The 13780-nt window shown below is 32.6% G+C and overlaps 1 protein-coding gene and 1 long non-coding RNA gene across 9 annotated transcripts in view; one reads left to right on the top strand and one right to left on the bottom strand.

Annotated features, from left to right (window-relative positions):
- Positions 1-13780, bottom strand: part of spir (spire type actin nucleation factor) — a 46851-nt gene that overhangs the window by 7878 nt on the left and 25193 nt on the right. For all 8 annotated transcript variants that reach the window (XM_067352087.1, XM_067352086.1, XM_067352088.1 and 5 more), the window contains 4 exons: positions 13432-13690; positions 12118-12422; positions 10761-11009; positions 6164-6456 (listed from right to left, as the gene is read on the bottom strand). In XM_067352087.1, the coding sequence (XP_067208188.1) occupies positions 6164-6456; positions 10761-11009; positions 12118-12422; positions 13432-13690 (1106 nt within the window). The remainder of the gene's footprint in view (positions 1-6163; positions 6457-10760; positions 11010-12117; positions 12423-13431; positions 13691-13780) is intronic.
- LOC136998830 (uncharacterized) lies at positions 2139-3936 on the top strand. Its single transcript, XR_010889367.1, has 2 exons — positions 2139-2344; positions 2447-3936. It is a non-coding gene; the product is annotated as an uncharacterized lncRNA (long non-coding RNA).

Genomic DNA, 13780 nt, shown 5'->3' with positions numbered 1-13780 from the left:
TATGATTTACTTGTAACTTTCACAGATTACACAGTATTCGCCCATTAATTTGATATTGATTAATATGATAAATATATAGTAAAAAGTCTAGTTTTCGTTTTTATTCGGTAATTCTGATTTGACACACAATAAATAAAATAATTTATATTTTCGACATTTAATGTGAATTGTTTTTGAGGGAGGACGACTGTGTAGAATTCGCACCCAGATGGCGAACAAGATCTATAGAGAGAAGGTTACCTCATGCGCAGAGGGACGAGCGGCAAGAGGGGCAAATGCAGAGAGGGACGAGCGGCAAGAAGGGCAAATGCAGAGAGGGACGAGCGGCAAGAAGGGCAAATGCAGAGAGGGGCGAGCGGCAAGAGGGACAATGATGATCTCATCGGTAAACAGAAGCTATCTCAGACCAAGATCTATAGAGAGAAGGTTACCTCATGCGCAAAGAGGGACAAGCAGCAAGAGGGGCAAATGCAGAGAGGGACGAGCGGCAAGAGGAGCAAATGCAGAGAGGGGCGAGCGGCAAGAGGGGCAATAATGATCTCATCGGCGAACAGAAGCTATCTCAAACAGCTACTGTTTGTCGATGAGATCATCATGCTCTCCCCTTTCTTCATCGCCCCTCGCCATCAAGCTGTTTCTAGCTCCCCCTTCCTTCATCGCTCCTCGCCGTCAAGCTGTTTCTAGCTCCCCCCTTACTTCATCGTCTCTCGCCCTCAACCGGTTTTACTGAGGTAACCTTCTCTCTATAGATCTTGATCTCAGACAGCTACTGTTTGTCGATGAGATCATCATGCTCTCCCCTTCCTTCATCGCCTCTCGCCATCAAGCTGTTTCTAGCTCCCCCCTTCCTTCATCGCTCCTCGCCATCAAGATGTTTCTAGCTCCCCCCTTACTTCATCGTCCCTCGCCCTCAACCGGTTTTACTGAGGTAACCTGCTCTCTATAGATCTTGGGTGGCGAATACCTTTGGCGCGCCCCCTGGCCTCGATATTTTGATATTAAGATTTTCGTCTCAAAATGATCTCAAGAATGTGCTAGCTATTATTGTACGATGCGCGACACACCCTGTACATATAAGGTGTCTGTAAAGGTAAGAACCAAATTTATACAGTTGTTAATGGGATCCAAGTAGGAAAAAGTTTATATCAACCTATGTCTGAAAATGCTTTATTAAAAAATTATAAGCGTTCAAAGATTCATAAGTAGAATTGTTCTGTATAACTTATTAGATGGAATTGTTGACTCAAAAACAAATAACTCAATTATTGTTTACATATTTTCACCTGTACATAATCTCTTTTCCTTTCTCATACATATTACAATAGATGTTTGAATGTTCTTCCTTCTGCGAGACTGCAAGCTTTTATTCGTCGAACTAATGATTACCGAACTCTTTTGATTGTGTAACACTAAACGCATGAAAGTCTAACAAGTCACGACTTCTGTCACAGAAGTGAAAAGGTCAAACACAAATTAAGACGTATAAATAATATTGAAAGCCATTTGTTTCTGAGTCAGCGATTCTATCTAATACGTTATAGAGGACAATTCTACTTATGAATCTTTAAACACTTATAACTTTTTAATAAAGCATTTTCGATTATAAGTTCATATAAACTTTTTTCATCTCCGGACCCTATTAATATACTGTATAAATTTGCTCCTAACATTTGTGGACACCCTGTATCAAAGTGTTCAAGAGGTCGCCAGGGGATTTTCTCTGAACTAATATGATATTGATGAAAATAGATGAAAAAATTTAAAAAAGCGATTACAAGTACGTAAAAGTGCAAACTTTAAGCTTTAAGAGAACACTGGAGTCATCTGTTTTACTGATAAAATGCAATATTTTTTTAAAAAATGCAGCTTTTTATTGATTGCATAAAATTATAAATCCTTTTGTAGAATTAAAGTGTACACAAAAAGGGAATTCACTCTGCTCGACTTTATTCCGAAAAAGAAAATTAATCTTTTTATTATAAAATTAATCTTTTTTTCATATACTCTTCGGACAACTTGTCGTTTAGAGCTATCAATTTTCAGTTTTTATAAAAGTTCTATAGTTTTAATACACTAAATAAGCAATGCAGCGCGATTTACGGATTGCATAATGTAATGTTATTGAATCGCTAAAATTGAACTTGGGAGTCTAATGTAAAAGTTGTATCCTTTTTACTATTTTTATGTACATATATCCGATATCGGTATAATGGACAAAAAAAGAAACAGCAAATAAGTTAGTTCCCGGATAATATCAGAGAGGCGCCGTACACATACGCAAATACTCGATTGTTGTGCGTATGAGCCGCATTCGTTGTCTGACATAACCTGACATAACCATATTGTAAGATTGACACTTTTCGTACTTAAATAATATTGAATAGATAATATTAGAAGTTAAAATTAAAGGATTGGAAAAAGATATTAATATTATTGGAATTTGCAGAAAACCGAGGAAAATAGAGCAGACTGGAGTGTAGAAAGAAATTATAAATAGCTTCAATTTTACAGATGAGGAAGTTATAAGACAGGAGATTTTAACGCACATAATCAAGTGTGGAACTGTACAAACACGGATAGAAACGGCGAAATTTTAGGAAGAAATGGAAGACAGGAACATAGTATTAATTAATAGGGATACCCTATCGAGAATAGGAGAAAAAGTTGAAGTTAGACCTTTAAATATAGACCTAATGTTTACTACGAATACGTAGCTAATATACGAGCTAATAACATACGAACAACAAGAAGACTCATGGGATTCATATCACTATCCCATAAATATTTAAGATGAATATAAACAGATCAACATATACTAAACGCACGAACAGGATCTCCAAAAAAAGAACGAATTGGAAAAAATACGTAGAACTCATTCAACAACAGGAAGATCAACTTAAAACGCAGGAATATTATCTCAAGACAGAACAAGAGAAATACTCGACTATTACAAACATCATGAAAGAAGCAATTAAAGTAGCAACATATGAAAGCAATACAAGAAAGTTTGAAAGAGAGGAAGAGAACACGAATAAGAAAAAAAAAAATACTTAACAGAAATCAAAGAAAACTTAGAAATCTTGTAGATTGGTGGGACGAAAAATGTGATAGAGCCATTGAAGAGAGAAAAGAAAAACTAAAGGAATATATTAAAAAGCAAGACATGCATAGCTATATAGAATATAAAAGGACGAGAGCTATAGCTAGAAAGATAATAAAACAAAAAAAGTTTTAAAAATTTTGTCAGTAATCTTAATAAAAATTCAAGTATTAATTATGTGTGGAATAAGATGAAGATAATAAAGAATAGCTTTAAAGTGGTACAATGGAATAAATGGCAAACAAAAGACAGGAGTAAGATCATTGAAAAAGAGATAGACAAAATAACTCCACCATGGGCATAGACAACAATATAGAAGAAAATGAAGAAAGTGAAATAGAAGAGAATGAAATGGGAGAATTAGATAGACCATTCATATATGAAGAATTAACGTGAACGTGCAATAGTATCAAGGAAAAATCAGCACCAGGACTAGATAAAATAGAATATAAAATGATTAAGGGGCTAAGCAATAGCTTCAAGAAAGAATTATTAACATTGTTTAACTATTGTTTTAATAAAGGAACTTAACTTAGAGAATGGAAAGCAAACCAAACAATCTTTATAGATAAAGCAGACAAAGAAAAAGTAAGACCGATCACATTATCTGCTTGTATGAGAAAGATTCTAGAAAAAATAGTTAATGAAAGACTTAGTATGATGCGCCAAGATAGTAACAAATATGATAAAAACCAAAATAGATAAAAAAGGATGATCATGCACGGATAATATGGCCAGAATAACGGCAGAAATTGAAATAGATATGATGGAAAAGAAAAGCACTATAGCTGCATTTTTAGATGTATCATCGGCATATGATAATATAAGAAGAGACATACTAATTGATAAAGTGAAGAGTGAAAAATGCTCAAGAAAAATAGTGCGATATAGATAGAAGGACGAAATTCATTATAAACAACAAAGAGGAATAAAACGATTAACGTATAAAGGTCCGCCTCAAGGAGTAATAAGCTCTACTCTGTATGCATTATACGAGGGCTGTTCCGGACCTCACATAGAAATGGCGCGAATAAGTTTAATATTTTAATGGTCTTTTACGCTCTCATCTTTTATTGGTTTAAGTTTAAATCAATAAACCATTGTTACTCTTCCATCTTCACCGAAACCTGCGACATGAAGTTTTTTACGCAGTCTTTTACGCAGTAACCAGTCTTCCAAATAAAAATCGGAAACTTTAAACATGTACAATTACGCGAAAAAATTTTTTTTATTTTAATTAACGAAATATTGTAATAAATTTTCATGATTAGTATTTAAATTTGCGTTGAGAATTGCGTACACTGAGGATAGCCTGATATACAGGCCGAAACGTCTGTTTATTTGTACTTCGAAAGAAATATGTTTTCATGCGATAACAATTAGCAGTGCCTCTTATTGCCTTTCTTTTAATATTGATAGTTTATCATATAAGCCTTAAAGAATTTTATTTAAGTTTAAAGTTTCAAGTCAATACGTTATTCAAGTATTTGTATGACTGTCCGCCAAAGTGAACACCTCAAGCAATTGTAAAACAATAAAAAAAATTGGAAATTAGCTCACACATCAGTCATTGCGATGGCCAAAATACACGAATTGAAGTTTGCTTCTCCACCTATCATACTCACCAGATTTAGCCCCACGACTTTTATTTGTTCCCAAACCTCAAAAAATGGCTCGGAAGAAAGAGATTTTCGAATAATAGTGAGGTAATCGATGCTGTAAATGCCTATTTTGAGGACTTCGACAAATTATTCTACTAAACTGGCATAACGGCCCTAGAACATCGTTGGGCAGTGTTAAATGGAGACTACATTGAGAAATAAATCCAAATTAGCCCACAAAAATGTTGTCTTATTTAGGCCCGAAACTTTTCAAACAGTCCTCGTACACTAAGGATATCACAAAAGGGATAAAACACAATATAAAAATGCTACAATATGCTAATGATATCGTAGTCTACACCACCACGTGACACTCAAGGGAATTTGGTAAGTGGACACTACGCGTAACAATCAAGAGAATTTGGTAAATGAACTGGAAAAGGCAGTCGAAATAATAGGTAAGAACCTAAAAGAAATAGGTTTGGACTTGACACCAGAGAAAACCAAGCTAGTGGATTTTAATAAACAAGGCAAAATAGATAATCGAAAGAAAATAAAAATTGAAGACAGAGAAATAAAATGCACCAGCTATGCGAAATTCCTGGGTATCAATTTCGATAACCAACTCATATTTAATAAACAAGTAGAACAGATACAAGACAAGGTAAACAAGACCATCAATATTCTAAAATTCCTGAACAGAGTATCTTGGGACATGGAAATAAATACAGCTATATTAGTTTACAAAAGCTTCATAAGATCTAACATAGATTACGGCTTGTTCGTATATTATCCGAGAGATTGGAGAGGAAAAGACAAAATAGAAAAACTCCAATACAAAGGAATAAAAATAGCAATGAGCTATAGGAATAGCACGCCATATGATAACGGAATCAAAACTTATGAGAATGGAAGAAAGAGCGGGTTTGTTAGCAAGGAACTACTGGACAAAAATATATAGCTATGGCAATAGGAAATTTGAAGGAATTATGAACAGATTAAAAATTCTAGAATGAGGACATAGATTTGTTAATCCCAGAGGAACGGTAAATGTTCTAGTAGAATCATGGAGAGATTTTAGAAAATATAAGAAAGAAACGGAACAGATAGGTAAATTTGAAATGTATAATAATTACTACCCACTAACAAAACAGATTATGGTAAATACTGATATAAGAATAAGAAGGAAAGAAACAAGATTTAGTGATGCAAAACTGCTAGATAAGTACAAAAGTAAATATAAATTAAGAAAGAATTTTCAGGTAATATATAGGGGCAGAGAAGAGAGATAGAGAGAGGGGAAGATGAAGGGAGGGGGAGGAGAAGGGAAAGCATGCTAATATTGATTTACTGTTTAGTATCTTTAACAGTCTTATTTTTGAAAAATTTTTTGGTATCTTGACCCAATTTCAAAATATTTTAAGTTCTCACTTAAAATAAATAACCTATACATTGCACCGACCTTCTATCCGTTTCTTGATTTTCTATCTCCCGACGCGCATGAGAAGGTGGCGTCGACACCGGCGTTAGGGCGGAAACGGGTGTCACCGTCGGTGTTGAAGTAGATGTGCCACTACGCAATGCAGAATCTTTTCGTCTAGAAGCGGGAGAAGCTGGTGCCGAGCCGACCGCTCCTGTATTCCTCAGCCAAGAGTTTTTGCCGCCACTATTTTCCGTTTCTGTGGGCGACAATAATAACCCAGGAGAAAGTAATACAACTGGTACTCGAGCAAATTGTTCCGTCGGTATCCGCATCTAAAAAAATCACAATATTGTTATACTAGCATTCAGAAAAATTAAAATACTAAAAAAACATTTAATGTTTCAGTTGATTGATTTAATAATAGAAATTTAAATAATGTTTTTTCGAAAAAAGTGCTCATTGACACTTTTACACAGAATGAGGCATTTAAATTGAGACTCCTTAAGAGGATGCTGAATTTACACTTTCTTACCGATCGAGTTTCAATTTTGTAATTAACACGGCATTTTTTATTGCTTCAATAGAATTACAAATCCTCTTATATGGTTAAAGTACATACTCTAATACATCGGCAAGCACTAGTTTTAAAACAAAAAAAAGAAAAAAATTTGGAAATTTTACCGACAAGCTATCAATGCATATAAATATTAATTTTTTATAAAAATTATACAGTTTGTACATGCAAAACGAGTGTGCTTGCCGAAAAAGAGTATATCAAAGATTAACAGGAAACCTTTCAAATTGAGTTCAGAGATGTAATTTTAAAATGCGTCGCGAATTACGATTATGCAAAGGATGCGAGCAATATAGACGATAATAAGATTAAAAAGAGCAGCAGATTAGTTCCCGGATTTTGGCATAGAGGCGCTATACAATAATATGCGAATATATACACGCACCACACATACGCGTACACAATACATTCATACTTAGATTATGACTTATGCCGATAATATCACTCTCATTTTTAGTTCCATCGAAATGATGGCGCTTTCGCGTCGGAGTTCATCAGGCACTCCAGCATCCTCTTAAGAGGATGCTAAAGTGACGGGCGAACTCCGACGCGAAAGCGCCATCATTTCGATGGTACTAAAAATGAAATGACATTATCGGCGTAGCCTACGCCGCGTAGGTCCGTGTGTACGCATTTGTTTGTAGTGGTAACTCACTACACTGACGTGTGGTCTGTGTACGTGTGTCATCGGAAGTTTGTAAACAAACGATGCTTGCGCTTGTTTCCTCGACTGAAATTTCGTCGCAAGGCTGCAATATACTGTCCGAGAAAACATAGGCGTATACAAGGTGTCAAATAAATATAAACTAAATATGACAAAATAATAAATAAAAATATACATAAAATACTATATATATATCACTGAAGAAAAATGTCACACACTTTTCTTATTTTTATCCTTATGTAGCAAATACAAAATAACTAATTAATCAATTAATTAATATATACATATACACATATATTAAATAAATAATTATCTTTATTTTATATTTTATATGATAATAACTGAAATAATTAGAGTATATATCATTTCAGTTATATAAAATACAAAATAAAGACAACTATATTCAATATATATATGTATGTATTGAATAATTAACTTATTTATTTATTTTGTATTAATTACATAAGAATAAAAATAGGGAAAGCATATAACATTTTTTTCCAATTAGATATATAATATTATACATACATTTTTCAAATAAAAGATTTTATCATATCTAATTTATATCTATTAGACACCTTGTATAAGTCTATTTCGTCTCGTATGTACATCATACAGCCATACGATAGAATTTTAATAGCGAGAAAAAAGATGAAATAACCTTATAGATTATTCGATAAAACAAAAACAGACCACAAGTGTAGTAAATTACTAACTAAAAGAAATACGTATTTCTTAAAATCTGCCAGTTCACGAATAAATCGTCTTTAGCTCTCTTTTTCTAAACGGTCAGCTGACGTTAGATCGCCTCTGACAATATTTATTAAAAATTGTTAGCTGACATTAGATCGCCTCTAACAATATTTCTTAAAATCTGTCAGTTCACGAATAAATCGTTTTTAGCTCTTTTTTTTCTAAACTGTCAGCTGACGTTAGATCGCCTCTGACAATATTTATTAAAAATTGTTAGCTAACGTTAGATCGCCTCTGACAATATTTCTTAAAATCTCAGTTCACGAATAAATCCTCTTTAGCTCTCTTTTTTCTAAACGGTCAGCTGACGTTGGATCGCCTCTGACAATATTTATTAAAAATTGTTAGCTGACGTTAGATCGCCTCTGACAATATTTCTTAAAATCTGCCAGTTCACGAATAAATCGTCTTTAGCTCTCTTTTTTCTAAACTGTCAGCTGACGTTGGATCGCCTCTGACAATATTTATTAAAAATTGTTAGCTGACGTTAGATTGCCTCTGATAATATTTCTTAAAATCTGCCAGTTCACGAATAAATCGTCTTTAGCTCTTTTTTTTCTAAACTGTCAGCTGACGTTGGATCGCCTCTGACTATATTTATTAAAAATTGTTAGCTGACGTTAGATCGTCTTTGGCTTTTGTAATTCTAAATTGCCAGTCCACGAGAAAACCGCCTCTGGCTTGTCTTATTCTGTATTGCCAGTCCACGAGAAAACCGCCTCTGGCTTGTCTTATTTTATATTGCCAGTCCACGAGAAAACCGCCTCTGGCTTGTCTTATTCTTTATTGTAAGATATTTTTATTACGTCATATACTTTATATATATATAATGTATATGTATTAAATGATATATGTCATTCGTCATATAAATAATATATAATATAAGTTATATGACATATACATTTATTATAACAATATACAAAATGATATTAATTTTTTACATAGATACTTTGATGTGAATATGTATAATATGGAGCACATAATACACATAATATATACACATAAAGCACATAAATAAAAGTATTTTACAGAAATTAGAATATGAATGTATGTAACTAAATAATGTGAATGTTTGCAAAAATGTTGCAAAATTTATGTGTAATACATACACTTTATCCTTCAGAGTGCCTTCAATCCATTTTTTTCAGCCGGGTTTCATAGCACATGACACAAACACAAACACACACACACACACACACAACTAACACACACATAACTAACCTGAAAGATTCTGTATATGACAGATAGCACTGAGAACTGTATAGCGCCTCTATCCCAAGATCTCGGAACTAATTTATAGCTCTTTTTTACCTTATTCTTTCTATATTGCACGTATGCTTTGCATAAATCTGGAAAAGTATGGCATTTTGAAAATAAGTCTCTAAGCTCTATTTTTTTGGTTTTCCATTATTGTTTCATACGCTCTTCTTCGGCACAGACCCTTGTTTTGCAGATTGAAGCAGTATAATTTTGATATAAAAGATATAATTCTTTGAGGTGACATTGTCGATAAATTTTCTAAAATTTTTTTTATTTTTTGGTCTAAATTTCACTATCTGCCGAAAGATTAGCATGTGTACTTTACTTACACCAAAGGATTTGTAATTCTATCAAAGGAATAAAAAATGCCATACTTTCCAGAAAATTGAAAATACCGGTCGATAAAGTAGGACTTAAGCATCCTCTTAAGGGGATCCTAAAGTGGTCTGTTTTACTTATTTTTTTCAAATACACTTAACTTTCTTTTGGCTGTGTAGAATAAAAAGTCCTTTTCTGTAAGTAAAGTACATATGCTAATACACTACGGATGGTCGATTTGAAAGGATTTTTCAAGCCACGCAACCAAAAAAAAACAAATTTTACGAAAAATAGAAGGTAAAACAGATACGTCTCTGTTTTACCTTCTATTTTTCATGTGTATTAGCATATGTACTTTACTTACAGAAAAGGACTTTTTATTCTACACAGCCAAAAGAAAGTTAAGTGTATTTAAAAAAAATAGGTAAAACAGACCACTTTAGGATCCTCTTAATATCTAAAAATTAAAGCAAAACAAAAGCAATCAAAAAATTGTTTCAGACAAAAGTTGTAAGACTTAAAAAAAAACCGAGTAATCGTACCATTGGTTTTTGACCCTCGAGTAAACGCGTTAAAGTTATTTCAAGGTATATTTGAATTGATTTTTTAAATAGAAACCTATATTTTTAATTGTATATTCTTATAGCTGACGTCGAGACATATTCAAAACACTGATTATAAATGTTTTTTCGTTTAGTTTCGGGTAGTTCTGGATCAATTTAATAAAGCTATGATAAATTTGAACAAATTTCAAATACTTATAGCGTGTTCATATGGAAGTGTAATATCGTGCGCGCGCGCGTGTTGTATGTGTGTGTACGAGCTTATATTCTTGTAGCAAAAAGGGTAACTTTTATTTAACTTAATATAATTTAGTTCAATTTATTTGATTAAATATTCGAAATAATGACTAACTTCGATACACTTTTGAATACGTTTAAAGAAAGAAAAATATATCATTAATGTGTGTACAGGGGTAAAAACTCTTATAAGATCTTTTATCTTCCTTTGCAACCTTGAATCTTTTAATTAGATTTTATGTACGTAATATATGTGAGAATTAATACCTTCGAGTAGCACTTCACGCAGACAGTCCTCTTGCACAAACGACAACGTTGCCCCCAAGGACCCAATAAACCGAAACGTGTTTTTAAACAAAGGAAACAGACACGTCTTTTCTCCACGTCCTCTTTCACGCGACCTTCCACAGGAAGTGACTCCAATTCGGCCTTCGTAAGTACGCTACGAATGTGCACGATTTCGTCCAATGTTAACGACAACCTCTCATCCAATAACATATCCCCTAGCGTCAGTTTCTGTGAAATGTGATTACACATGAATAAGTCTTCTTCCATATTTTTATGTCTAGTATAATGCTTAACTCTAAAGTTTAATTCTCAATTCACAAAGTTACTATCACCTTCTTATCAATAATTTTTCTACATTCTCTGCACAAATTCATAATATTGTCAATAAAAAAATTGGAATAAATTGAAATTATGCATGATAGAAAGATCGGAGAGATATTTGAAAATCATAAGAAGTACTAAAATTATAAGCAACACTTAGGTTGTAAGAAACATTTAGATCGTAAAAAGTATATAAAATAAGTAATTCTAAATTACACATTAAGAAAAATTAAGTAATAAAAAAATATTTATAAAGTTTAAATATAATGTACAATATGGGTAAAAGGAATGTGACCGAAATTTGTTTTAATTTATTGTGTTCCAAAAATTTAACAAAAAATGTACACATACTACAGGCAACAATATAATACACAATGACATCAGGATTCTTATCGGATCATCTTATTGAATTAATGATTTAAAATTTTAAAATCTCGGCTACAAATTTGATTCAGCATTCTAAGAAATCTTAAATATATAATCTTTACGTAAATTTTATTGTTATTTGATAAAAATCATCTTTGATAACAAAGTGTGTTAATGGTTAAAACATTAAGACTTGCTGTTACAGCTGTTCAGCAATGAAAACTGGAACGCCACGTGTGAACACGTTTCTGAGAATAGGAGAAGGTCCTAAAGAAGTAGGTAAAAGGGGACGGCTTGGAAAGTGATAGGTGTACCCCAGTGGTTAACTTTCATTGCTTGTCACTGTACAATCAGGAGGATTAAAAGCTATCCACTCGAGTATCGTCACCACTTTCCAAAAGCATTTATATTCTTTATTTTTCCATTTTTTCTTAGATGTTAGATGGATATTGCTTCCTCTCCCCTCTATCTACTAATCTCCATCCAAGAAAAAGTGAAAAAATAAAGAATGTAAATGCTTTTGGAAAGTGGTGGAAGTACTGGAGCGGATAGCTTTCAATGCTCTTGACTGTATATTTAAAAATTAGTAGTTGTATTCTAAATTAATTTATTCTTAAACAAATAAGAATGATATATCTGTATTTCTTACCTTATCAGTGTTATCTTCCCATTCTTCACTTTGAGCTTTATCCTCATGTGCGATCGTGTGCGCTCGCCGCGGTTGCCTCGGAGCTCGTGGCTGAGGACTAAGACTTGGACTGGGATTCAGACTAATATTAGGACTCGGATCTTGACTCAACATAGATTCCGTTAGGCCGGCATGCTGCCGACTTTGTGGCCTTGACTGTGGTAAAGATGTCGTTCCCGTGAGTGACATTAATGGTATAGTACACTTTGCAGCATGCCTCTTCATAGATGCTCTTCGAGAAGGACATTGCGTTGCCAAATCGTAAGCTGCAATCGATCAAGAAAGATTTCATATAAGAAGCAAAGTAAAACAATCTAAATCTGATTTTTGAATTGGACTATTTCGAAAAAAATAATTTAAATTTGATTAAGATAAAACGTTATTGAACCCAATAAAAAGTATGTTTGTTTTTTTCTTAGACTAATAAAAAAAGATCTCATTAATAATAACATTAATAATAAGAAAATAACTTTTTCATCAGATTAATAATGGATCGAATCTGCGTAAAAAATTTTATTTAAAAATTAAAAAAAAATGTTTTAACTATAAATAAATATATCGATTTTAAAAAGTTGTAAGAAAACAAAATACAATTAAAATAACAAAATATTTTAAGATAGCATAAATAAAATTTAAACAAAAATTTGTTTTAAATAACATTATAAATATGACAAAAACCATTTGTTAAATATATTTTTTACATATTTAAATATTTTTTTTTTATTTTCTAAAAATTTTGATAACACGCATTTTTTGAATTTAAAGTTGAATTTAGGGCATAACAAAACTGCAGAAAACTATTCATCCTTTCAAACAACAGATCCATGCAGAACAATCAATATTTGTAAACGAAAATTGTATAACGTGAATATTTACTTTATATTTATTAAATTTTAAGGAATTATAAAAAAAATAGTATTTATTCAGTTTTTTACCAAAAGTTGATTTTAACTTTCAATTTTATTTTGCTTGCTTGCTTGCTTGCTTGCTTGCTTGCTTGCTTGCTTGCTTGCTTGCTTGCTTGCTTGTTTGCTTGTTTGCTTGCTTGCTTGCTTGCTTGCTTACATGCGTGCGTGCGTGCGTACGTGTGTGTAATGTGAATCTTACTTGTATTACAAAATATAATATTATTATATAATCAATATAATATTATATTAAAAAGAATATTAGAGAAAAAAATTAAAACAAATAACTGGAGAAGAAAAAATGTAATATGACAATTATGACAAATGAAATAACAAGAAAGAAAATTCGAATATTATTCATAATAATTACATTCTAACTGAGCATCACAAAATCGATGGTACTCGTTCCTGGTTAAACGAAGTCCGCCCGTTTTCCGCCAAGGATTCGCAGATCCCGTCTCATCGTCATATCCCTGCTCGTCATCGTTTCGCACATTCTTTCGAGCCTCGAAGGTGTAATTCTTCAGCTGCCAACAATTGGAGGCTTCGCCTTCTTCTTCAAATCTTGCTTCCGCGAAGTCTTCGTCGTTGTAATCATAATCGTCGTCGTCGTCATCTTCTGCATCTAACTATTTAGAAAATAGTATTAGTAACAACATTCAACAAAATTATAAACGGCATTTAATCAAATGTAACAATATATAAAATTGAAAGCATTC

The sequence above is a fragment of the Linepithema humile genome, chromosome 3 (assembly GCF_040581485.1).
Source record: "Linepithema humile isolate Giens D197 chromosome 3, Lhum_UNIL_v1.0, whole genome shotgun sequence".
NCBI classification, from domain to species: domain Eukaryota; kingdom Metazoa; phylum Arthropoda; class Insecta; order Hymenoptera; family Formicidae; genus Linepithema; species Linepithema humile.
Note: the sequence above shows the minus strand (reverse complement) of the source record. Positions and strands in the feature narration are given on the sequence as shown.